Here is a 27251-nt window from a genome sequence, read left to right as displayed (position 1 = left end):
GTTATGCTAACGGGGTTCCGTTTGCAGGTGGGATTCTAAACAGTGGGACCTATACTGTGGACATGTCACATTGGGCCAAATGTGGGAGTTACACCTGGAATGAGTTTGTGTTACCAGGCCAGAGAGTGGCTCTGCGACCAGTTGTGCTTGGCAGCTCAGCTGTCAGCAAGAGAAGGTGGCCGAGAGGTGGATCAGAAGTGCTGGGGGCATTGGAAACTCAGAGGCATATTTTGCAACCCTCTCTAACCAGTGTATGGTGCCAGTGTACTCCCTTCACTGCTGGGGTGCGGAGCGCGGGCAGCACTATCCTATCATTTCCCTTTGGGGATGGGGGGCCCCCAGTAATCATGGGACCTGCAGATAACCCCCAGCCTGACCTTGTGTTAATTCAGGCCTGCTGCGTGGCTCCCCTTTCCCAGCATAGTGTTGCCTTGAGGCTAACATACGCAAATCAAATAGCCAGCAAGTACCAAGGGCCACCACCTTCCACCTCGTGGTCGGAAAGGCCCCCTTTCAGCAAAGCTCTTAAGAACACACTTCAATTTAAGCGTGTGCTTAGCTTGCATTGAAGTCAATGGAATGGAAGCACGTCCTTAAAGCTCTGGGCATACTGAGTACGAGCCTCTCGTCTGAATACAGAGGGTGTAGCGTGCTCCCAAGGCAGAGGTGCCTGGGGTCAGATGACTCCCTGAGGTGCGAAGCCGGGGAGGAAGAGGTTCATCGCGTGACGTTGGAGCCTGTCTCCTGGGATTCATAGAACCTCGCTCCCAGTTCTCCAAAGGGCTGACTCTGAATGGGCAGTCGAGGCCAAGTGGAAGCTCTGTGATTCTGATGTCAATTTATATGTGCTCAGCTCAGCTCATTAGAAGTGTGATTGGCTTCCTTTCCTCATCCAGAGGCCTCTCTTTTCTGTTGGCATGGCCAGAAAGCACAGGCCAGTCCTACGGTTTGCTGCCAGTGGGGAGGCTCCAGTTTGGAGGTGGGGCCGATCAGGCAGAGAATTGGTGCTTAGCAGAAATAAAGGGATGTATTTAACTGTGGCAAAGGGCCTCTGGTTTCCTGACAAGTTGTACCGTGGAGGTGGCTGCGTTTCAGCGCTGGCGGAAGCGATTCCCCTCTCGCGGTTTGTACAGTCTGATAGGAAAGCTTGTAAAACACCTGGGGATGACAGGCACTGCATGCCACACATGGGAGATCGTTGGCGTTACAGTGAGTCTCAGTTTGAGGGACAGCTGTTCTGCTGCCCATTCATCCCTACTACAGACTCATCCCCAGGACCTATCACCCGCACCGCACACGCGGCCCCCACTGACACAGTGGGAGCTCGGCATATGGCGCCAGCGCCACGTATGCTGGTACCCCGATCTGAGAGGTCACTTTGACAGCCAGCAAACAGAAGGATTCTGGCTGGAGCATTTAGGTTTGGCTCTGGACTGTCCTAGGTTTTTTATCTCAGGGCCTGTCTGGCTGTTCTGTTCTTATTTATAATCTTCCTAAACTGTTTGGAAATGTTACTGTGCACAAAACCAAACCCACCAGGCAGTGCTTGTGTTAGGAGGCTAGTACTGTATTTACTGTTCTTTAGCTTTTATTAAGTTATTAAACAAGGGAGTACAAGAAACAAGCGTGGCTGTGATTTATTGGCTAATGATTACACCGAAGCCTTTGACTAAGTACTGCGTGTCACGGAAAGCCCTGGACAAGTCTACGAGAAATGGGTTTCCATGTACATTTCATCATTTCACTCTTTGATCTCTGTCATGGCCAGAAAGTGACAGTTAGAACAAGACACGCAACAAAGCGGCTCAAAATTAAACACAGGAGCCTGTTGCTCTCTGGCTTTGCTTCCATGCATTGGCACAGCTTTTACGCCGATGCCCGTTGCTCTCGATTTACTCTGGTGTAGCTGAGAACAGACTTGTGTTTCCAGAGAGCTTGGACCTCTCAGGTTGCTTTCCAAACCCAGATCTTTCCCTGTGTTAGAAACACAGGCTGCTACTGTACCATCGTGAAACCTACACTAAAACCTGCTTCACAACCAGTATTCCTGTAACGCACCAAAAGGCCGTTAAAAAGATGCTGACTGCCATTTTTCACTCCCTGTTTCTCTGTATACACACAGGATTTAGTTTTATCTGCTTTCTCTCCAATATTTTTTATATAACAGTGAAATATTTATATTGTCCAATAAAAGGCAGTAAGCTTGCAATCTCGCTCAAATTCATTTGAGACCAAGAGAGCTTCATTGTATGAATTTCACACCCAGCAGTGACCCCTGATAATTGACTCCATACATCTTTAGCATCAGAAATTTACATAATATGTAGGAAATGATTGATAGCTTCTGTAACCCGGCCTGTCTAACACCCCGTCTACCGTGCGCCCGTGTGCACCGCAATCCGTCTTGTGCACGGCAATCTGTCTTGTTCTGCCCTGCTTCACAAACCGGGCAGGCCCTCTTCCTCTGTGGCCGCTTCCCGCTGCAGCCGCGCAAGCAGAGTCGGCCATTTCCCTCTCTGCCTCACGTGGACGGATCCCTTCCCTGTGCCACATGCAGGAACAAGGAGAGGCTTGTAAAGAGGTGTAGGAGGTTGAGGAGGGCGATTCCGGGCCATGTGCTGCTCTCAGTGACGTTGGAATTGGGAACGACTCCACTGACATTGGGGGAGCGACTCTGCATTTCCACTGGGGTAAGGGAGCAGAGTTTGCGTCCTGGGTTCTATTCCCAGCTTGTGCTGTGTGATCTCTCGTGCTCTGGGCCTAATTCCTCCCGGTGCGGTGGCCCCTTCCCAGTTGCTCTGGCAGATTCATCTCCAGGGACAGTTGACGTAATGGCTGTTTGCTGTGCCCAGCGCAGAATTGTGTGGGGAACGTCAGACACATGATTTTTGGTGGCCTGACTCATTACTGTTTAACGTTGGAGACCTGCTGTGCTCAGGAAAATCCTGCACTGCCTAAGCCCAAGGAGCCAGTTAAGAGTCAGAGAAGCATATCGGAGCAGTCAGTGCGAGAACACTGACCTGCTTCTCTTTGAATGGGTGAATGCCTAGTGAGTCAACTGCGCATCACATCCCCTACAGGGCAGGTAACTATTGCGAAGTTTTCACATCTGTGAAGGGCTGCTGTAGAGAGGACCATGGTGATCAGTTGCTCTCCATGTCCACTGAAGGCCGAACAAGAAGTGATGAGCTTCATCTACAGCAAGGGAGATTTAGGTTAGCTCTTGGGGGAAACGTTCTAACTATAAGGAGAGTTAAGCTCTGGAACAGGCTTGGAGGTTTTTAAGAACAGTTTCGGCAAACACCTGTCAGGGTAGGTCTCTATTTCCTTGGTCCTGCCTCAGCGCAAGGAGCTGGACTCGTTGACCATTCAGTGTCCCTTCCAGCCCTACATTTGTATGGTTCTGTTGTTAACCCCATTTCACAGACTGAATAGCTGAGGCCCAGATGTTAGTCTCCTGCCCAAGACCCCAGCGACTCACTGGCAGAGGTGGGAATACAAACAGGAGGCCTGACTCCTTGTCCATAGCTCTAGCTGCCAGACCAGACACCCTCCTTAAAATGTTAGGTTAAAATGGCCTCCCATCTCGGGGTTCAAGGAGTGCAGCAGTCCGGCCTCCGGTGCTTCATATCAGTACTTACCTGGGGTGTTTTCATCCCCATGTCAGGATGGAAATGCTGTGGCAGCAGGTGTCCTCATGGGATTTCCAGTACTTCCTGGTCCCGTTGTGGGAGGATATACCAGCCGATCGTTATCTCGTTGCTTTTCTCACCAACCTGGACAGGCGGTGTGGGGCTGCGCTGTATGTTCCGTGTGTGTGCGCAATGGATGTATAAATAAAATATGGAATGAATAAAAAGTTAATGGGATTTTTTTCTAACCCCTCAAAGGGTTGAGTTCAGGTGGGGCTTGGAGCCAAGTTTCCATGTTGGATCAGTGCTTTTTGGAACTGAAGTCATGGGCACGTCTCTGCGGCCCCTGCCCCTGTCAGAAGTCAGTGGCAAAAGCTCCTGTTGAGGTGAAGAAGAGCAGGACGGAGCTTGTAGTTTCAGCTCTGCTTGCTGGGCTCCCTAGCAGGTGTCGCGGTCATTGTGGGTGTCCGTTCTCGGTGACTCAAATCCCTTCCCAAGTTGTCCGTTTGTTGGCGTGTGGCTTGAGGACGTAGCCTGTCTGACCCTGTGGACGCTGTTGTGTTAGTGGAAAGTGGGATGTTTATTATTCAGAACGGGCTGCTTGGAGGCTCCCGTGTGTCTGTGTCTGATGTGCCATTAATCAGAGGAGCCTATCGGAATGGAAGGGTTGGCACAAATGACACAGTTTGTGTAAGCGTGTCCCCCAGAAGATCAGATGGGGGCTGTGGGGGAGGTGACAGTGCTGTATATTCAGGCTGGCAGAGGGGTTCTCCTCTGCTTACTGAGTGGTCTCTTGTCTGAATTCTGGCCTTATCCAGGGAAGCCCAGTCTTGGCCAGAATTTGATACATGTACGGGCCGAATGCTGATACAGTTAATGGCTGTTATCTCAACTCCTGCCTCCTAGTTACACACTGAGACATTCAGTAACCGGTTGACCATGAGATCAGAAACTAGCCAGCCCCTTGCCCTGCAGCCAGTGGCTTTCGCGTGGGTAGGTTATCGCTTTCTGCAGAACGAGTTTACTTGAAAGATTTGTCTCCTGAGCCCATCGCCCACATGACGGCCGCAGGGGGGGTGCGGCTGCCCAGGAGGGCCCTGGCGGGGCTCGAAGAAGGCCTCAATTGATGTCATCCCCTGTCAGAGGGCAGGGCAGAGTGCTGGGGAGCGGCTGAGCAGCCCCCAGAGTAAGTTCAATTGTGCTCACTGAGGTTATTTCTGCTGCGGACAGTGGAGCCCCGGAAATGCTCATGGGTGACTCTGCTGCTCAGGCTCCTCGGCCGCACTCATCCCCGTGGGGGCCGAGCACCAGGGAGGCCCATTGCCAGGTCCTGGAGGCTGGGAGTGAAGGTGTATTTCTCCAGCAGGGCCGTGGGTGGGGAGCTCTGCAGAACCTGATCGGGGGGATAGAACAGTAAAACCTACACACCACGTTGCAGCTGAGGGTCTCGGCATGATCCACGCTTTATAGATGGGGAAGCTGAGGCTCAGAAAAGTGACAGGATGTGTTCAAAGCCCCACAGTGAGTCAGTAGCAGAGCTAGGAACAGAAACCTGGTCTCCTGATTCCCCGGCAGGTTCCCTGTGTACTGCACCACATGGCATATGTAGAGTCTTTCCTCCCCAGACCTGCTGGAACCGAACTTGGCAGCCCCTCCGAGGCCTTTATTCCACCTGTGATGTGGAGCAGCAGCCAGGGTTCCTCTGTGCTGCCAGTGTGCGTAGGCTTGGGCTCCTGGCTGCACCTAGGGCTCCTGGCCACGCTCGCTGTGATTCGAATACCTGCAGGTTAATGAGGTCCTGCTGTAGCATTTTCCTTTCCAAGCAGTGAACTGCAGCTTCAGTCCCTGGTGGGCAGAGCGGGCTGCATGTACAGTTCATCCCATTGGGACATTTCCTTTTTAAAGCAGCGCTGGGAGATGGAGGAACAATCTGAGACTAACGCGGATATGTTCTGACCCTCTGACACCAGCGCTTCAGCCTCCGATTTATCAAAAAGCAATTAATAGAATCTTTCCCCTCTTACATTTTACGGTTTGTGTCTCTTCCCTTAGACTGAAGGGTGGTAATTAGACTCTGTGTTAACAGATAAATTCTAATGAGGTTTTGATGGCTGGAATATATACTCTTACTGTATTCCTGTATCAGACAAAGGCCTCTACGTTTTGCCGAGGTTTATGGCACTGGTATAAATTTTTACTGGTCTCACCTGATAGGAGTCAGATAATTACTGTGTATTTCGTGATTTGGGGGTGGGGGGAGAAATACTGGAAGAGAGGAGGTGTGATTAGATGTTGTGGTTAGAGCTTGGGACAGAATGATGGAAAATCTGGGTTTTCTGCCTGGATCTGCCACTGAATTGCTCTGGGACAAGACACTTAATTGTCGAATTGGGATCATGCTAGTTCCCCAGTTCTGTAAAGCGCTTTGGGATCCGGGTGGTAAGTGCACCGTGTTATTTCTACCTAATCGTCACCATGTTTCATTACCTGGAGGCCGGCCTTTCCAGTTAGCCGGCATGCACAGCTCAATGCTTCCATACGGGTATAAGTGACTATCAATGTAACGGCTACTCCCACTAATTCCTTTAGCGCCAATACATAGCACTTTCCTCCAAATTATTTCCAGCATGTACTTGCATGTTTGTAATAAGTGTGAACGCGTATGTCAGTTACGGCGCTGGGTCTTGACAAAGTAGGATTTGATCGGTGCTCCTGGAGTCCCAGGGTATGCTGTACCACAGCCTGACTTGCCAGCCAGGGGACCGCCCCCCTGTGGTGCAAACAGACAGCGGAGCACACGGGCACACTAGGGAATGAATTCCATGACTGCTAATGGGGCCACGCGCTCCCCTTGTGAAATTTGCAAACACTAAAGTCAAGAAGAGAAGGAGGGTGCGATGAAAAATACAGGCCTAACAAATGCGGCTGTGCATAATGTATTATCCCCTTCTCCCCCAGCCTATATCTGTTGGCTTGGAGGGTGATTTTTTTTTTTTAAATGCCATTTTAAATCCTGCATCTGATTGCGGTTTCACACACGCAGGTTAGTGTTCTTCAAAACCAGCTTGATCTGAATCCATAATTCTTTAATGAAACATTTCCCTGCACTTGAAGTGAACTGTGCATGATTTACTGCGGGATACCCAAAAGGTCAGTTTACTTAATATCGGCACCTCCATTTTTCCAAATTCTGCTGAAATTAAAAAGCCATATATATCTTAAAAGGCATATTTATGAACACTTAAGCATAAGTAAGTCATAGTTGGACTTCTTCCCTCTCTGCTGATATATGGAATCTGGCAACAAAGCGAGCTTAGAATAAAATCTGGCAATACAATATGCTGCACTTTACTATTTTGACACTACCACGGTGATGTTTTTTTTGCAGTTACTGTGGAGCTTATGTCACTGTTCCTTTTGGGAGTGAAAGGGTGGGGGGGGGAGAAAATTGATGAGCTGAGTTTCTTGATTATCTCGCTTTTATTTTAGTTTATTTTATTTTGCATTGAATACATAGTTTCTTCAATTATTCATGCAACCTCCTTGTCGATATTGCAGGTCTTGGCTTTGTAAGGGAGGAAAATGAAATGCTTGGGAGAATGATGTGTACAGTTTAAAAAAATGCATCAAAAACATCTTTTTTCTTTCTTTCTTTTTTGTTTTTGTTTTGTTTTGTTCCAGAAGGAGCTTAATTCTGTTGCTTCAGAACTGGCTGCTCGGCAGGAAGAGAGTGAACATTCTCATAAACATTTAATTGAACTCAGCCGGGAATTTAAGAAAAATGTACCTGAGGTACAGTATATTTGCTGTTATAGAATTAACTCAGTAGGACGGCATATTTTCCTCTGTTCAAACTAGATTTTGAAAACCGTAGACATAAGTGACTAACAAGAAAGGAAGCTAATTAGCCACAAAGACAAATTATAGTCTCTAACCTTTGGGTTTTCTTTATTGCTTATTCTTACTGCCTCTGATGGCTCCATTGTATTTAAAGGGGCTGATCCTGGGAGATGCTGAACAGGTTCTGCTCCCCCTCGATCGGTGTTGAGGGGAGCTCAGTGCTTTGCAGCACCGCTCAGAATCGGGCCCGAAAGCATTTCCATTAACAGAACTTTTGGTTTATAAAAAGCAAGTGTTAAGCGTTCGGAGCTGAGATCCTGGCATCCAGCTCTCAGCCCAGATGGGGTAGGCACATTTTTATTTTTTTCTAAAATACATTTTATTTTAGTCAGTTTGACTGTTAAGATTTCCCCCCCCCCCCTCCAGTTTCAGATGCTATTTTCTTTCCTGCCTGTAAAAACAAAACCGTAAGGGGAGATTTTCAAAGGCCCCCCAGGCAGGTAGGAACCAAGCACTCACTGAGAGTCACTGCAAGGGGGGCACGCCCCTTTGAAAATCTACTCCTTTGTTCATGAGATTCAGAGGGCCTGAGGCTAGCATAACACCTTCTCCAGGAGTAGCCCTGTGGCTTCCAGTGGGACCACGGCATGAGGTGTGATGTCCTCCTTCGCGGGAGTAAGGCTGGCAGAAAGGGGCTCAGAGAAATTAGAAAGGGGGGCAAGGGCCTTTATGGTCCTGTCTGATCCATTCTCAGTTTCCTCCTGTCAGTTTTCTGCTGTTCTGTCCAATAAGATTTAAGGCTGGGCCAAAGGGAGTTAGGCACTCCAGCCCCAGTGAATTTCAATGGTCTTTGGATGCCTAACTCACTCCCTCAGACACGTTGGACATAGTAAATTTTCCTGATATCGAGCCTAAAATCTCCTTCCACGAATTGCATGTTCTTGTCTAAACCCTGCTCCCTCCTTGGTCTTCCCACTGTTCATATGTTTGTGATTTCTATTAAATGGATTTTGCATGCGCGTAAATGATGACCAGCGTTTTCTCTCGCTACAGCATAGCATTTAAAGATCTTAAACCATGTATAGAAATTTGACACAGGGAACACACTTCACCAGCCTCTGAAATGCAGCCACTCCTGGGGTGATGACTGTTTGACAGCCCTCACTAACAGTACAGAGCAGGTTAGGACTGGAATTGAAGAGTAACGTACTCAACTGAAAATGAGAGAGGAAATGAAGGTGATCAGGATGTAATGATTGTATGTACTTTGGCCCATCACCATGGTTAACACTTCTAATCTGGTGAAAAAGTGCAAGGGGATCGTTAACCAGCACAAGGGGACAGAACCTCCGTGTTCTATCTGGTATGCAAGTCGGCAGCTCCAGCAGCCATTGGTTCAGTACTGATTCCGATTTAAAGGGGCAGCAGGGCAAAAGTGAAGGGTGGCCAGCATAGATGGGAGCGGCAGCTTTAACATTTCCTTCCTGTTAATTCCAGTGGGAGATTGGTGCTCTCTGCTCTGTTCAATCCTGTCAGGTTTCGGTTTCAGCAAGGGCTCTGGTGGGCCATAACACGAGTCGCGTACTTTGGGGGTTAATTTGTTTAAAAACGGTGGGTGAATTGGGTGCCAATGAAAGAAAGAAACCTTGGGCCTGATCCAAATCCCAGCAAAGTCAGTTGAAAGCTTTCTGTCGAATTCAGTGAAAGCTAGATCTAGCTCTCACGACTCTGCCCACGAGCCATGCCCGATGCGAGAACGCACAGTGCAAACTTCCACCGCTTAGAAATGCCGATGCATCTCCATTCTCTGTGCGCACGCTCTAGTTGATAGCTGGCCCAGAGTGAGTTAACCGCGTCTCCCTGAGCTGAAAGCCCACCACAGGTGTATACCCTCGCTCTGGGGAATAATACAGGTTCTGCTTTCATGTCCATGTGAATGGGAGTAACTCCATTAAAGTCAATGGAGTGACTCTGGATTTACATGGGTGTGAGAGCAGGGTGTGGGCCAATATCCGGGGACCCGGCTGGGCTCTGCAGCGGTGGATTGTCCTTCGGAAGAGACGGCTGGAGTGAGCTTTCAAGGCCCTCTCTGAGCTTGGATAGAAATGGGCACCTCAGAGGGGAGTCTGCCTTCATGGATTGAATCCTGGCTGTAAGATGCCCACATGCTCTTTGAATCAGCTGTATAAACCCCAAACATCCCAGCTCTTCCCTTCCTTGGTCTTGGCTCCATGCCCCCATTATCCAGTGCGGGCCTTCCCTCGGCAGGGTCTGCCCTTCCTGCAGTGCGTCACAATGAGCCTCAGTGGAGGTCACCAAATGCATTTCCGTTTGGGGTGCGTGCCAGGATTTGAACCCAGGCCCCCGGAGGTGACGGACATATGCCCATTTCCGCCAAGCCCCCGGACCATCTCCCCACATCGGCTGCACTTGAGAAATAGCCGCCGGTGCTTCTGCTGTTCAAAGGAAATGGATAAAGTTAGCGTAGAGCTGATGGAAGGGGCTGGATAAGGGTGTCCCCTCGCCTGCAAAACCTCAGGTAGCAGCATTTCCCATCATGCCTTCCACCTTAAGTGAAGGAACCAACATGAGGGGCAAAAGGGGGCAGCCTAAGCTATATCTGCCCTGCGGTCACAAGGAGTGATGGCGGCTCATGTTGACATACATGAGCTAGTGTTCTCCAGCTAGCTTGGTACTGCAGCTGTGAAGCCGCGGCAGCACTGACATCAGTAATTACCCAGGGTTCCAGGCGACTTGTCCAGCCCGTCGTGAAGCCTGTAATGATGTGTCTTCGCTGCTCCAGTACTGAGTTAGCTAGAGTAAAGCTACCTCGGGTTGTAGACATCCTATTCAGACCTTGGCTCCCCATCTGACACCCTCGGTAAGGTACCTGCTGTGATGATCTGTGACCTGCTTCTCAGAGGCGCTGCTCCCACTGACTTCAGTGCTCAGCCCCTCTGAAATTCAGATCAGTCGGAACTGGCCCGAGACCCACCAGCTCCTGTTGGGTGGGCCACTGCACAAGGTGATCGTGCTCATCTTGATGTTGTTAGAATGGTTGCTCGCCAAACGCTGTCATTAGTCTGGCAGCAGTGTTTTTGTTTAAGCTGAGTTGTGTGCTTACAATCTGCTGGGCTCCCATGAATTGTATTCCTCACGACATAGAAAGGGTCAAACCACATACCCTCCTGGGTAGCTGTGTGCGGGAAGGACCCTCTGCGGCATGGCTCTCTGGCCATTACCGCAGCCTCAGGGCCGAAGTAGCCCTTCCAGGCATTGCCCTCCCATTCCATCGCTTGGCCGTGCCTCGGTGGAAACAGGGATCCTGAGACAGTGATGCAATCGTACGCAGAAGAACAGCTGTTGTAGACCAGTATCAACACCTGAAGAGGACTGACCTAGTTCAGTGTCTTCCTGAATTACACATACTCCTCTCAGATACTCCTGGGCATCTCCTATTGCCTTCTACTCTGGGATCACGAATGTGGCCCCTGCTGAACTTGGCCCTAAGAATGTTGTTCTTGCGGGGCGGGGGACCCATTCACAGCAGCTCTGGGGCGCACCATACTTTGAAAGACTTATTGGAAGCGGATGCTGCAAAGGACGAATGTGTCTTGGTAGGCAGAGGACGGGAGGGAGGGGTTTGACTACCCCCTGTAAAGAGAGAGTGGGGGACGGGAGAAAGATCAGTGGTGTTTGACTGGCCTTTTGCAAAGACAGTCAATGTAGACATGCTACGGGTTAAAAACCGCTTCGCCCTTTGTCAGATTTTCGATTCCGGTAGGTTGAGAGTAGCCGTTGAGAAGATTAAGTCCAGCCAGGGCACCAGCTCTAAAGCTTCAGAGAAGAGACAGGTAGTTGCTCGTGCCCGTAGGTCAGTGTGTGGCTCTGTAGATATATACAAATACCACTGCAGAACTCGTACGATATCTGCTTCCGGTGAACTCTCTGATCTCTCTTTCAGGAAATCAGAGAGATGGTGGCTCCTGTCTTACAGAGCTTCCAAGCAGAGGTAAGAAGCCGTCACTCGCAAGAGGTACTCTGTCGTGATGGTGTTTGCGACTAGCCAGATTAGACTGAGATGGACCCTGGGGATAGAAAAAAGCAGATAGATACCAAGACCAAATTGCGCAATCACTGCACAGCATGTCCCTCACTTCCAGCTCTCACATGCTTCCTCCGAGCTCACTAAGGCCAAATTCATCCCTTCGTTGCCCCCCTGCTGGTACTGATTGCTCCTAGTTTGTACTGTGTCCCCCCACCTAATCATCTCACCCGAGCTCTTGGGTATTTTACATGTGCAAATGAACTTTCCCAGCTCAGGTACCAGTCTGATGCGGAGAGATTTAAATCCTTCCAAAGGGGAGGGCAGTGTGGGAGAAATATCGCACTTCAGAACAGGTTTTTTAAATGATTGTTCTTCTGGGGGCTGCTTTCTGTGTTCTTCTAATGTGCGTAGATTGAAACCCCTAGAGAGATGGAGGCACTCAGCGCTCACCACCAGCAACACATTAGAATCTGTCATCTGCTGAGCATTACATTACTTGAAATCTGTCTCTTTGGAACACCGGAACTGCATAAGAAAATATGAAAGTAAACAATAACTGGATTTACACAAATGCGGCTGATTTCCATATTTCTCATCACTTCATTTTATTACTCAGTTTACTGATATGCTCATTTATTTATAGGGCAATCCGGTATTGATTCATTCCAATGCACTATGCATAAATACACAAAAGAGAGCGATAACAATAGGAATACATTTTCAGTCTTTTAAATACTGCGTTTTTCCCAATAGCTTTCATTAGATCCACTCGGAGAAGATGAGCTATGTGCTTTGGGAGACCCAGCCTGCCCTTAAAGAGGAGTGGCTCTGGATTTACGGCAGTGTAACTCAGATCAGAATCTGGCCGCCTGACTCCACATTTTCTTTAGAATCTCCCTTACTGATTCGGTTTCTTCCAGGAAGGTTTTTGCAGGGGATTTTGAGGAGTTGCCTCTGAATGATGAATAGGAAGATGCCTGTCTGGCGTTAGGGGTGTTGGGCCCAGTCCTTGTCCCACTGAAATCAATACAAGTTTTGTCACTGAATACAGTGGATGCAAGATTGGGCCTTTTATCAGCTGCTGTGGAGAAACTCCAAACCTTTAACTCTGCTTTTGGCAAGTAATTGGGGGAGGAACTGATTTCCATCTCTTTGCGGGGCTGTATTCTGCCCTCACTCACCCCGTGCAAATCAGGATCAGAGTCAAAGTGGCTGCACAGGTGACATTTGCTAATTTTCCATCCTGTTTCAGTTTGGTTGACTCTGATCTTTGCCAACGTAGGAGTAGATCCTTCGTGCATCAAAACCCTTGCTGAGGTCACGGGGAGTTTTGACTGAGTAAAGGCTACGGCATTTGGCCCATCCTCAGCCCATATAAGGCAAAAGGACTGCTAAGTGGAGACCAGCATCCTTCTTCACTGTAAATCAGAGTAGCCCCACAGACTTCCACACAGCTGTGCTGATTTATAACAGCTGGCGATCTGCCCCCGTTTGCTTATTAGTGGGGGTGAAATCTTGAAATCCAGAGAACTCGGGCTTTACACAGCGGTTCTTTTTGCAAGAAATCCTCCCTTCCCAATGCTCCAGGTTCTGACCACTGGATCTATGTAATCATGGATCCAGTGGCCCTGATTCCATCCCCACAGATCCCGACTGCTTCTGCATATTCAGATCCCCCCTCCAGTAGGCAGGAGGTGGCAGAGTCCCGCCTCTAGGCCCTTCCAGTGATGCCCCCCCCCCACCAAACCACTCATAGCCAGGATGGCTGGTGCTGGGGTGTTTTTACTGTGGTTTAGATTTCACTAAACATGAATATTTACAAGGGAGAACACAGTGCTACATCATATGTCCTGGGGAGTAGCCAGAAAGCCCCCCTGATGAATGTCGGGGCTCCCCCTCCTATTTTTTCTTTTAAAGGGAAAGAAAAAGATCATTTTGAAGTAACAACCTGTGTTTTTGCAGTCGCCGTAAGCAGCTCGTATGCATTTAGGCACCAGTATCCTTTATATGCAGTTTCTTAGTGGGAAGGGGGAGTTGTGGGGTGGAGAAGGGGCTAAATCGTACCCACTGAGAGGAAAAACAGCTTTTGTTTTCCATCCCGATTAGATAAAGGCTGGTTTATTTCCCTGGCACGGAATAACAAAAAGCTGCCCATGACAGTAGCTTAATGGCAACAGCTTGAAATGGACAAAGTTTGAATCTCCTTGCACGGAGAGAAAAGAGCAAACCGAAAGCCCTGCTAATTACAAAAGTTGCTTTATGAAAGATAATTCAAAGCAATAATTTAGCAAACATAATCAAGTAGCGCAGATGGGGATTTTGATGAATAGTTTGCAACATGCAATTAGCAGCTCTTGCAGTTACATATCATTAACCCTCAGAGCACAAAAATTATTTTCTCATTATTAGATGAAAAGGTAAAATTAAGCTGACTAGACAGTAAAGGAACAAACTACAATTAATTACCTTCATTTATTACAGTCATTATTTTAAACTTATTTCTTTTCTCCAATAGATAGATGAAAACATCTAAATTAAAAGTTTTGTTATGCTAAAGCAGAGGTGAAACTTTCCAATCCGTCTGTACACTGGAGCGTCCCTGTGCTGCGGAAAGGGCTGCTTTGTCTGATTGAGCGGATATTTTATTTCAAATAAAAAGGCAATTTAGCAATAATTCAAGCTGTATAATACAGCAGGTTAAACATGGACAGCAAAGTTAAGGGCTAAGGATCAAAAGGGTGAAGGTTAAAGAAAACATGTCGCATCCTTTTTCTCAGACTCCTGTTTGTATGTTGTGGGCTGAGAGCTCACCGGAGCCACTTCACCGGTCTTGCTCTGTATCTGTAAAGTGGCTGTTGCATTTTCGGGCCAATATAAATAGGTTTTGCTTTGGTTGATGTGAAATGGACGCTTCTAAAAGGCTGTGGAAATGGAGCAGCTATGGCTGGAATGTCAAATACACAAGACCGGATTCTCCTTTGTGAATCCCAGACAACCCCACTGAAGTCAGTGGAGTAACTGGGAGCTGAATTCAGCTCTCATACCCTTGGGGAAAGAGAGTACCTAGCACATGGATGCCACCGAGCCAGTGAAATGATGCTAGGAATGACTGACCACTTGCTTCCTGATGGGGAGGTGGAAAGAAGCAGTGTATCCAGCGAGCCTAGCTCGGGTAAAACTCCCCTTGACTGTGCTGAGGAAGGACAGCAGAGTAAGGTCTAAATGTTCGGCAGCAAGGTAAAACCTCGCTTTTCTCACGTGTGAAGTCTGACCACTAGAGAAAAGTGCGAAAGGCAGGTAAAGGAAGGACGTTTGCAACAGAGCCACTTTTGAATCTTGGTGAGCTTTTTGTGGCAAACTCCCAGCCATGAATCTGTGCCCGGCCGAGCCGACTAATGCGGAAATGAGAACAGCTGGAAAAAAAACTTCATTTTTTCCCTGCAAGAAATGTTCCTGCAAAGAACCAAGTGTAAAGTGTGGAATGTGCCCTGGGGTATCAGATGGGCCTGTTTAATGCCAACATGTTTTATGTGCATATTTGGGTGCTGTTTCTGAGTCCCGGGCACAGCAGTAACTGGGGAACGTATGCACATGCTGTTTAATTTCGTTAAGGGAGGGAAGGGCGCAGACTTTGAATTAAATTGATGGAAACATGGCAAGTAATTAACCAATGTCAGAGACAAATCCTGTATGGAATGACAAACCACACAAAAGGGAGAGACAGAGCCTGTATTTGTGCTCTGTGGATCTAATGCCCGTGGCTGCACGTGTACTAGTCAGCGGTAGGTTTGCCTGAGTAAGGACAGCAGGATGAGTCCGGGTGAGAGGGGTATGAATTGAATGCTAAGGGGCGGGTTACAGTTGCTCTGCGCAGGTGCACTAGAGGGGGAGATGATGCAGGCGTGTCTAAGCAGGCATGACCACGGCCCACCTACCAGCTCACTAGCCCGGCAGTGCTGGGGGGAGTGCCAGCTCTGCCTTTTCATCCCAGGATCCCATGCCCAGCACGCTGAGCCATCGGGTCTTACAAAGGCATAATCTGCCTCTACAGTGCTCTGGCACCGAGGATGCTCCCCCTGCCTCCGGGGTGGAACCAGATGGGGGAAATTAAATGTGTGGTGGTGTCTGAGGAACTAGTTTAATAATATCCCACTGGACCCAATCCCAACTGGTAACACTTCCTGTGGCTTCAGGGGGGACTTGGCCTGCATTGTTCTGTGCACTCTCCTGACCTCACCCAGTGGCTCCATTTGCTTTCTGGTGCCATCTGAGATGAACACACAAGCCAGGGGCCTGATCCTGAGAGTTGCTGAGCACCCACCGCTCCCAGTGGCTTGAGTGGAAGCTGAAGATGCTCAGCACCAATTGGGATCAATCCCGAGACGTCTCCCATTTCTTTGGCAGCCCCCATTCTGTTCTTAAAGGCTTATCCCCAACCCCAAATAATGCCCCCCCCGAACGAGCCCAGCTGTGCATTACCCCGGCATGCTGGCTTTCCCCTTTAGAGTTGGTGTGACGGCTCTCCAAACGGCTTTGAGCCCCAGTCACGGTTGTCAGTGTTACCAATGGATGTAATGACAGGCCAGTTCCAATTTTAGGTCTAAGACCTTAGCTCAGAATTTCCTTGGCTTTGTCTTTTTTATCTTCTGATCCGTAATGTTGTCTTTAAAGCACAGCAGTTTTTCTATAGTGGTGCTGGTGAGATTCAAGTCACTTACCGAAAAGTAATTTGCTTGTATATAAAGGACCTTTTACAGCCCAAAGCTTTTCTGGTGGTGTGCTGGGTTTTTGAAGTTAGAAAATCCAGAAGCTCCTTCTCTCTCACCTTATCTCAGAAAAGATGTGGCAGAGGTGGAAGGCGACCCAGGGGATGGCTCATTAAATGATTAAAGGCCTGGAAAGGCTTCTGTATATAGAGAGAGAAACAAAAGATAGAGATTGTCTAGTTTGGAGAGGAGTTAGAGCAAAGGGCTATGCTAGAGAGATACAGACTCACAAATGATCGTGAGACGGTATGGCTGGCACTCCTATATACTAGGATAAGGGGCCATTCTAGGAACCACTTTTAAAACTGACAAAAGAAAATACTATTTTACATACTACAGAACTGACCTGTGGAACTCTCTGCCACAAGACAACACTGAGGCCAAGAGCTTAGTGGAATCCAAAAAAAAAAAATGCTAGACATTTCCCTGGGTAATGAGAATGTCTAGCTTTTTTTTTTATCCTGTGCAGCGTGGAAGGGATTTAAACTCTCCCATATGAGGGTACAAGCCAACCTTTGGGGATTAGAGACAAGGTTCTCTATCGGCCGCTTCTTCCAGTAATGGTCCATGAGGGACAATTCCTCCTGGAGGAGCTGGTTCTAGCTTCTGCCAGAGACAAGATCCTGAGCTGGTTGGATCCCCTGTGGCAGTGCCTGTGCTCACTTGCCCTGGTCTGGAATTATTCTAGTTCATGAATCTAACAGGGAGAGGCTCTAGCACACAGAGAGTTAGCGGGAGTTCATCCCTTGGGGGCCATCTGCATTTAGGGGCTGTAATTTCCTGCTGCTTATCCATCCATGGCAGGGACGAGGCCCCATTCCTGGCCACCAAGCAGTGGTGGTTTGGGAGCTCCATGTGTTTTCTCCATGGGGAGGTGATTGAGTGTGGGTTTGAGATGGGGGGCCTGAGGTTTTCCCCTGGGTGCTGGTGCCCCTAGAGCAGGAAATGGCATCATTGGTGGGCCTGTGAAGCCGTGACTGGCCAGGCACGCTCTCCTTGGGACGTGACGCAGGCGAGCTGGATGGCAGCGTGTCTAGGGGGAGAGGGCTAACCCCCGGGTTATGTACCCAGCCTTCTGCCTCCCATACAGTCAACAGAGTCAAGGTCCCTCTTTGCTGGGAGTTCTGCTTACACAGCTTAACTGTCCATTGGAGCCTGATGCTGCTGAAGATGTTAGGCCTGGAAGCTTGGACTAAGATGAGGCCTGTAGGGTAGCCACCAGTTCCTACTGTCATGGCCTCACCTGGCTCAGGGCCTAGACATCCCCCACGTGGATCCTCCCCAGGCTTTTCAGGGTTCGAAATCCGGGTCCAAATTCTGCGGCATGGGCCCATCTCCAACCATTTCTTCCCCTGCGCTGGGGGAACAGTTCTCTTCTCCCATCAGCTCTCAAAAGCATTTTTATCTGCAGCATTGTCCATACACCCTTCTCTTCCCCCGCCCTCCACCCATTTCTTCTGTTCCACCAGTCAGAGCCTGCTTCCCTCATCCTCACCCCGGCCCTTACAGGCTTTTAGAAAGTTGGAAAAGAATAAAGCTTCTGCAGTGACCCTGTCTCGCTGACCATCTAAAATCAATCTGCTCCTCACAGCCTCGTTCACTTCATTCTGAAGCCTTTCATCGCAGATTAGGCGTCAATACAAGATGATTTACAGTTGCCAACTGTCAGTAAATGCACTAAAAAAAATAAAATTAAATCAGTTAAAAACAAAACAAAAAAGTTTACATTGGTGAAAAGGGCAAAATAATCTTGAAATATTTCTTCCCCTTACCGTGCTATAAAAAGAGCCTTTAATGTACTAGAAGAACAGTGCTATCGTGGCTAGGGTACCACTCTGGGATTTGGGAAAGCCAGGTTTAATTCCCAGTTCTGCCACAGCCTTCCTGCATGACCTTGTCCAAGTCACTTAGCCCCCCTGCGGCAGAATACATCACGTGATGCTGTGAGGATAAATACAGGAAAGATTGTGAGGTGCTCAGATATCTCGGTGCTGGGGGCCAGCTAAGAGCCTTAGGTAGATAAGAGGTATAATCCAAAATTGCCTCCAAATAATCATTCTCTACTCTAGACTTTATGGCCCCAGCTCTGAAATCAGTTAAGCCCCAGTTCCTGCAGGGATGTGCCTGTATGGATCCACGGCAGGATCAGGGCCCATGTGTGCCGCAGGCTGCGTTTCCTGACCTTTGAAAATGTGTCGTCATCATTTCTGAGTGTCAGGACAAAGCGTGAATGTTCTCAGTAAATGTATTACTTGCCAGTTGGCATTCCTGGCTGCGGCAGTGCTCCAGCATTAGAGCTGTGGAATAATGCTTGCAGGTTATAATTTTTCGTATTAATTTTTTCTTACAATATTTATATGGTACCTTGACTTTGCTGGTCATTTTGTAGACACTGAACAAGAAGTTCCTTGCTCTAGAGAGTTTACAGTCTGTGGGTCTGAGTCTGCAGAAATGTAAGCCCACATGAGTAACTTTACTCACAGGAGTAACCTCATTAAAGTCGATGGGATTACTCACAGGAGTAACGTTACCTCCCCCCACCCCCAATATTTTATAGATTTAGGCCCAAAATGGACACCCCAGATTTGGCTGTTGCAATAAGCCCAGAGTCTCACAGCTGGCTCTGGTGAGCTTCTCTATAATTCCCCCTTAACTCTGGCCACCATGCCACGTAGGGGCGCAGTCCTGCAAGGTGCTGAGCTTTCGGGTTCTAACCCGCCAAAGCACCAGTGTATCTTTGAGCATGAGGCTCATCCCAGCGAGGTCCGTGGAGCTATGTGGAGTTACGCCAGCTGAGGATCTGGCCCGATACGTTTTCCCAAGGCATTGGATGAAAAATCTTCTCTCCCAGCACCCTAGTGCACTGATTTCTGAATGGCTCCCAGTGGCACCAGCAATGATCCCTCCCCATTTCCTCTCTTGTGCTGGGAGGCAGTAGTAGCTTTCCCAGCAAATAGCAAAACAGGGGAGTGCAAGTCACCAGACACATTCTCTTCAGCAGTGAACTGCGAGTCAGACGTGGCCAATGGGGCCTGGGCATCAACGTCTTAGCGCTCTTCCCGCCTGACTCTCTGGTAGTGCCCACCAAGACACCCGCTGATGGCCGTGGGGAACTGTTGCACTCTAGTTTTCTTTGCAGCCGAGAACAGGTGGAACCCCAACCAGTGGTCACTGGGTGCTGTAAAATCTCATCACTATCCCGTTGAGCCAGGGCTAGAGCAGTTTCAAAGAGCATTCGCGGGGCCTGCTGCGCTTGTGCAGGACTCGGGTCTTGCTTAAAGGTCAGCAGCGGGTGTGTGAGACCCTTGGAAAGGTGTCCCATTAGCATGGCGTGGGGCACCCATCACAGGGCGCTTCCTCTATCAGATCGCACCAACCGTGGATCTGTGGTGGTATTTTTCCATCCGATACAAATGGGTGTTTTAAAGAAAAGATATAATCAGCCTAGGCGTTTAGAGTCATGCGCTCGGCTGAAATTCTGGGGCCTGCTCCTCTGTGTGCTCTCCCACAGAATCCAGTGGGAGTGAGCCGCGCACACAAAGGACTCGTCGGATTCGTGACCGAGGGGGGTGCCTATTCGTTATTAGAACAGCCACACTGGGTCAAACCAAAGGTCCATCTAGCCCAGTGTCCTGTCTTCCGACAGTGGCCAGTGCCAGGTGCCCCAGAGGGAATGAACAGAACAAGTGATCCATCCCCTGTCACCTGTTCCCAGCTTCTGGCAGACAGAGGCTAGGGACACCATCCCTGCTCATCCTGGCTAATAGCCATTGATGGACCTATCCTCCATGAATTTATCTAGTTCTTTTTTGAACCCTGTTATAGATTTGGCCTTCACAACATCCTCTGGCAAAGAGTTCCACAGATACTTCAGTAATTGGGGGCCATGTATACCTTAAATACTTAGACAACTGTCCAAGACCCTGATTATGTGATGGCTTGGGATCTTCCCTGGGACCTTTGCATAATTGGGGTTTACCTGTATTTTGGGAGTATCCCCTGAGCTGTTGGGCCTGACCATGGACTGCCCCAAATATCTCAGCGAGAATGTTCGGTTTTTCTGCTCTCTCATACAGTGCCTCTCCTTAGAATTCCTCATGTGCCAACTTCTTGGGTTTGGCACTCTAATAAATGAGATTCACCTGATGAGATTTATGGTGTTTGAAAATAACCAGGATTCCCATCAAGTAACCAAAGCCAGCAAGACATTAGTGTGATGGGAGGTGGAATCCTTGGAAAAAATTCTAATGAGATTAACATCCTTTGACTTTAATATCAGGAACTTGGCCAAAGCATCATTGAGCTTGTCAGGAAGTATTACAACAAAATTAAGAACCAGCAGCAATTTTCTTTCATTCAGTATCATATGCTTTATAAAGTAAATTATTAATGCTTTTTTTCCCTCCGTTAAAGCAGTTATTTGCAGCGTCTTGGTATATTTCTCATTAGAAATAACATCATCTAAAGAACTATATTGATTAATTTTTTTCATCTTAGATTCACGAACGTGAACAACATATTTATATGACATTCTCTTTAACTAGAATTCTCCTGCTTTATTTTTATATTATTGATCTTTTTGACGTGAATTGCTTTTTGGCCTCGTGAAAATGTTGTAAGCTTTCTGACTTCAGAGAAATGGACTCCAGCGTGAGCAGCGCTGGAAAGAATGAGAACTCCCATGTCCCAGGGTAATATCCAACATATTTAATGACAGTTAAATGCAGCAGCTCCTTAGTGTGTCTTCGGAGTCTCAGCATTTACAAGCGTTTTAATGGACTGGGTTACAAAGCCTGAGCAATATGTGGAAAATATTTAGAAATGTTTAACCTCCCTTCCCAGCTGCCGGCTCGCAGGGCTGCAGCACGCTAGGGGAAAAGACAGGGACTCTCAGACAATAGGCATGTTCCGAATTTAGCTTTCATCCCAACGTTTCGTTTCAACTCGCTCCACTGGGGCTGGCTGTTGGGTAAGGAGCTGTGCTGTGCCTGAGTTCCCGTGGGATCGTCTGATGCCTGTGTGATGACTGGGGAAATGTGTGGCCATTAGTCGCTAACAGGGAAGATATGGCCCGTTGGCAGCTCTTGACCAAAATTGTCTCTGATCCCTGTCTAAGACCTGCCTGTGGGCCTGATCCAAAGGCCACTGAAGGCGATGGGAAGACTGCCACTGACTTCGAAGGGCTTTGGGTCAGATACAGTGTTCTGGCGCCGTGGTCAGAGGTCCCCCTGGCCTTCGCCCAGCACTGCGGGTTGGCCATGGGAAAGCATCTCCCCCTCCTCCCTCCTCCTGGAAACCTGCTGCAGCTCTCCAGCCCGGCGCTGCTGCTCCGAAGCACCCTGGGCTTGATGTGAACTCCCAGTTCTGACCAGACACTCTCCCTCCTTCCTCTCCCTTTCCACAGCCCATGGGTAACTCTCCTGCTTCCTTCTCCTGCCCCTCTTTAGACACGATCCTGTCTGTCCTCCACCAGCATGGCCGCTCCTCTCTAGCGCCTCCTAGCTGGGATCGTCCACAGCCCTAGGCGGCCACGCCTTCCTCTCCCTCCTGGGAGATCCCTGGGGGATCCCTTGGTGCTCTGCTGTGTGCTGCACACTCACCCAGTCCCCTTCCCCGCTCTGTTTTCCAGCAATATTTCCTTGGCTAGGAAACCTGCTCTTGCTTTCAGCACCTCCTGTCTGCAGCTCTCCGCCCTGGGGCCGTGCAATGCTGCAGCTTCCCTGGCTGGGCAGGGGCCTTCCCCGCTTGCAGGGTGCACTTGCCCTCCTCCTTCCAGAGTAGCTGGTGTCTTCTGGCGTCAATGTTGAGTAGATCTCCCGTTCCGAGTCCCAGCTGATCCTGTCTCCCTTTGTCATCTCTCCCCTTGCTCCCCTGTATTTTGTCTTTATTTTCTTCCTCTCCATTAGAGACTAGGATGATTACGCCCAGCTCCCCCCAGCCCAGCCATTATAAACCCCCCATCCTGTCGCCCTCAGTCACTCTTGTCCCCGATAGCTTTGACTGGGCCCAAGCCAAGAGTGCTGCCTTCCTTTGCACAGCACCTATTGCTACACTGGCTGCTCTTCCCTTGAATCCCTCAGCTATTGACATTACCATGGAACGTGGGATCAAATGGGCCCCAGCGCTGAATCAGCCCGGATCTGGGGGGGTGGCAGGACAAGCCCCCGCTCAGGAAGTTATGCGAAGCTGAGCTGAAACCTGCCCCACTTAGCAATGTGTCCATCTCAGCCAGATGTGTCGAGTTACCTGTGTGGCTCTTGTCGCCATTGGATCTGAGCATCTCTCAGTCACTCCTGGATTGTAACTCCACAGCCCCACGAGGGATGGAAACGCGATCCCCACTCTACACTTGGGGACCTGAGGCACAGGAGGGATCGAGTGGCTGGATCGACGTCACAGAGGAAGTCTGCGGGTGAGCCAGCAATTGGCCCCAAGCCACCTGTGTCCCAGCCCTGGGCTCTGCCCCAGTTTTACAGCTCGGAGGGGTTTTGCCCAGGTGCTGTATTGGATCGGTGCAGCAAGATAGGTGGCTACGTTGTGCGGTGTGCTCCTGTGAACTCTTGTGTGTGTGTGTGTGTATTTATGCCCCTTTGGGTCCTGTAGTCTTATTTAATGCCACCTTCACCACTTGAGGCCAGTATAGCACAGTATTGCCGAGCAGCAAGCAGGCTTTTCTCTCCTCAAGCCATCTGGCTGGGGAGTATTTCCTAGGAAGCAGCCTAGTTGCTTTAATGATGAACAGCTCCGAGGCACCTGAGTTTCAGTGCGGGTGCCGTGTCATAAGAAGACCTGGGTTCTATCCCTGCTCCTCACCTCATTGTGTGACTTTGGACAAGTCACTTAAGTGCTCTGTGCCTCAGTTTCTCTGTCTGTGTAATGGAAGATGATGACACTAGCTTTGTAGAGCACTCTGAGATCCTTGGGTGAAAGATGCTAGACAAGGCCAAATTATTATTTGCTCACCTGGCTGACAAACGCCACCCATTTTAGCATCTGGGGCTGTTGCTCTGTCATTCAGATAGATTTCCCCTGGAGGTTGTTTTATTTCAGCCAGCCATGGGCCTTTGCAGGGTTTTTTTTCCTGCTGATTTCATTACCAGTTTCATTGTGGCTGAAAACCAATTACCATCCAACAGTCAGCCCCGTTACAATCCTTTCTCCAGCCTCTGATCACGCTGCCCTGCTGCCAGTAATTCCTCCACAGTGGTCACTCCACTCTGGTTTTTGCTGCTTGTACTTTGTAAGGGCTACCTGTCCCTGAAAGGAAGCAGCATTAGAAATTGGAGGGGCACCTCTCCTGTCTCCATTTCCTTCAAGAAATGTAGCAGCACTTTTGGGGAGCCATTTTTATGATGCATAAAGAATTCCCGAGAAGTTTTGGCTTTCTTTTTTCTAAGGAAATAATTTTATTTATGTATTTGCTTGTTTTCTAGGTTAGAAATTCAGGCCTTTGTTCACGGGGTCTGCACTCAGACAACAAAGGTTTCACTCAGAAAGCTTTGTAGGGTTAGGACATCCCATATTTAAAATGGAAATCTGATTAATTGAAGTGATTGTGTATTTGAATTAGATGGGAGTTTAACAAAAACAAGCGTTTTAAACGGAGCAATAAAAAGGTGGAAGAAAAGATCCATGTGCTAACTAAAAAATCAAAAAGGTTTGAAGCAATCACATGGAGTCGCCAACCAGAACCAGGGAACATTAGGAGCTGCAATTTGGGGTCCTTTTGCAGTACATAACAACAACTTTATTGAACCAACAGTCTTATGAACAATGTTACATACTCTTATGCGTCAGTAGATGGCGCTGTTCAGATTGACTGTCTACATACACAACAAGCTGTTTCTGCATAGAACTCTCATAACAAGGGACACCTGATTTGACCTTCCTCATAAATATAGGGGGGAAAAGAAGACAAGTCCTCTTCTCTTCCCTGCCCACCTCTAGTCTCTCTTTCTTTATTCTTCTACTGGCCTTCTTTAGACATCCAAAAAAAAAAAAGAGGAGGCAAAAAAAGAGTGCAAACCTCTGATTCTCTCTCCTTCACAATTTGCATTTAACATTTGGAGACCTCCATTGCCGTGTTCCTAGTCTTAAAAAAACATACCCCCCTTTGTTTTACTCTGAGGATTTAGATTGAAATAATGGAACTCTCTAGATTTGATCGCATGTTCAAAATAATAAAACCACCCCGATGCAATTCAGATTCTGCTCCTTTCGAGATGAGACGCTGAGGTGATCACACAATTGGTGGTTAACAAAGTTTTGATACTGGGAAGGATCAACAGAGATAGGAGAGTTTAACCATTTAGCCAGTCAATTATAATAATATTTCTGCTTCCAAATGTTTAAAAAGTTGGCTTCATAAGGTATAATCATGGCACAGAGGCCAGTCTGACAATAGTAATTAATTAGGCTATTATGCATTCTACAGTGATAATTGCTTTGCTGGAAAGTCACCAGCCATGAAAAAGACCCGGCACATAAATGTAATTCATCAATCCGAGTTGTTCCAGCACAGTTGCGTTTTCTCACCTGGAGTCAGGGTACACTGTGGAAGGAAACAAAAAATAAATTAATGTTACATCGATATATAATAGCTGAGCGCTTGCCATACCTCGGATCATTGGAGGATTTTGCAGGGGCGAGGGAAAACAGCAGTTAAATGAAGGTTTAGCATCTCAAATGGCCATCTCTGTGATCTTGTGGCTGGCAGCAGGCATTTCAGCTCCTCTCCCATTACTGATTGCAATCAGGAGGGTGGGAAAACCAGCCACTCTGACAGGTTACCGGTGAAACACCACACAAAGGAGCGGGGAGTTTGCATCCGAGTGAAACGTATCCAACTGGCAGCAATGTTCTGCTAGGATTATACCCATGTGGGCAGTGCCTCTTGCAGGCACTGAGACTCGGGTGGGGGAAAGAGATCTTTGAAGAATACAGCGTTGCAAGTTTCTGGGTGGATTTGGACCTTTGTTTTGGAGCATTTGCTGTTTGGGTGGATTTCACCTCTGGGCAGAGGGCCCAGCACCAGGTCTAGGTGCCACTTCAAAATAAGGCATAAGTGGTACCTAAGCCTGGTGCTGGGCCCTCTGCCCAGGGGAAAATTCCATCCAGCGAACAGAGAGACATTTGTAAATAATTCCACATCTGATCTGGGATGTGCTCGCGTGTGTGCTTCCTTGTTGCTTCCTCCTTTTTTCCTTGTCTTAATGTGGTGGTGTCGAATTAAAAACAATCTCCTTTTGAAAAGCACATTCCCTGCCTTGGGTGATTAACACAAAGTTAATCTAAGTAGCTTTCCCCCTTTTGTGCACTTGGTTCACTCTTTGCCCTTCATTCCGCTGGAGCTATGAAAATCCACTGGTCAGTTTCACTTTTTGTTTCTAGTCAGTTTCTCCTCCCTCTCCTGCTCCAAGCATCCTGAAGCAGTGTCTGGGTGGTGGATACCCTGTACTGCAAATGTTGGTATAAATCTGAGCCCAAACCCTTCTATTTTCACTCACCTTTCTTGTTTTTAAATGCATGTGAATATTTGTATTGCTTTCACAATATTTAAAACCCTTTCTTGCTTGCTTTAGGACAAACCCTACATCTTAGATCTAAATTATCACTTGACTAGGTATCAAAACCCAAAATATTTTAAACGGGCTGGGGAAGGAAATCGAACCCAGCCACTCACATAATACAAAATGTCTCTATACTGTGATATATTTTTCACACAATAAAGTGATTTGAAATTAGATCCGATGGACCACTTTCCACCCTGCTGTAAGAAGGGCATAACTGATTAACTAAATGGAGTGGCACAGGCATATATCAGGGCTGAATTAGACTGTACTTCTCTCCCCATCCACACAAGCATTCTTGCTGTCTTTTCACGTGGTGAAGGACAGCCGGCCACATTGTGCCATTGGGTTTTATGCAGAACTCCCCGCTGGTTTCAAAGGGGAATCTTATTTAAAAGCCAGCTGTATTCTATAGGTCAGTACCACTCGTGTGGGTGGAAGAGTTCCTTGTGGAAACTCAGACTTCGGTGCGGTTCAGCCCAAGCTATTGACCCATGTAGGAAGGGAGTCTTGGACAGGATAGTGCCCTTTATGTAAAACTCAGCCCGAGGGGCAGCCTTGAAAAAGGAAGAGTGATCTGATTAGTCAGGGTTGGTTGATTAGTCACAAACTGCTCTGTTTCGATTACAGTATGACATTTAACTTTTTTTTTTCTTTTTTTTTTTTAGAACTCAGGTAAAATACCATCCTCCAGCCCGTCACAACATTTCCCAGCAAATGTAATATTTAATCCCCAGCACTGGCCTGGCAGAGCTGTGTCAGGCAATTAAACAGCCTCTGTGGGTCCTCACTCACTTGACGACAAGTGCTCCTTACGCTCTTGCTAAGGTGGGCAGTAGGGTTCTCAAATGGAATCGGGACTGTGCAGATAAAATCAGAGAGAGAATTTCTTCCCTGTTGGGTGCATCGCCGCGAGTGGGGTTTTCATAAGTGCTCAGTGTTGGTCTAGCATTGCGCCTAGTGGGAATTTACCACTGACTCCATTGAGAGCAGAGTAAGGCCAATGATGAGAGTGTTTGAAAATCAAATCCTAATAGAGGGCCTGATCTTGCTCCCATTTACATTAATGGCAGAACTTCTGTTGACTTAACTGGGAGCAGGAACAAACCCCAGATGACCCAAACTTCCACCCCATCCCAGAGCAGTGGAGCTAAATGTTCGTAAGTAACCAGGAAGTTAGTGTTTCATATTTTGTGGCATTCAGAAACTAGAAGAATTGTCCACACTCAGCCATGGGCCTGATCCAATGTGCAGTGAAGTTTGATGGGTGCTGGAGGTAGGTTTCACTTTCTGGTTGTGATGTATAAGCCATGTCATCTTCTGCTGGGGTTTATGGTACCACAGGGAAATATTCAACTCTAAAACTTTCACTGAGTTTTTTTTTTCAATCATAAAA

The 27251-nt window shown here is 48.1% G+C and overlaps 1 protein-coding gene across 9 annotated transcripts in view; it reads left to right on the top strand.

Moving 5' to 3' along the window:
• The window catches only part of CUX2 (cut like homeobox 2), a 223194-nt gene that overhangs the window by 128509 nt on the left and 67434 nt on the right, over positions 1-27251 (top strand). For 5 of the 9 annotated variants that reach the window (XM_044989891.1, XM_044989890.1, XM_044989882.1 and 2 more), the window contains exons 2-3: positions 7314-7424; positions 11437-11484. The exons of 1 other annotated variant lie outside the window; for it this stretch is intronic. In XM_044989891.1, the coding sequence (XP_044845826.1) occupies positions 7314-7424; positions 11437-11484 (159 nt within the window). Of the gene's footprint in view, positions 1-6699; positions 6783-7313; positions 7425-11436; positions 11485-27251 lie in introns of those variants that run through there. 3 more of the 9 variants (XM_044989887.1, XM_044989883.1, XM_044989885.1) reach the window with 3 other exon arrangements.

This window comes from Mauremys mutica, chromosome 16, assembly GCF_020497125.1.
Source record: "Mauremys mutica isolate MM-2020 ecotype Southern chromosome 16, ASM2049712v1, whole genome shotgun sequence".
Taxonomy (NCBI): Eukaryota; Metazoa; Chordata; order Testudines; family Geoemydidae; genus Mauremys; species Mauremys mutica.
The sequence above is the reverse complement of the archived record's forward strand: the minus strand, read 5'-3'. Positions and strand labels throughout refer to the sequence as shown.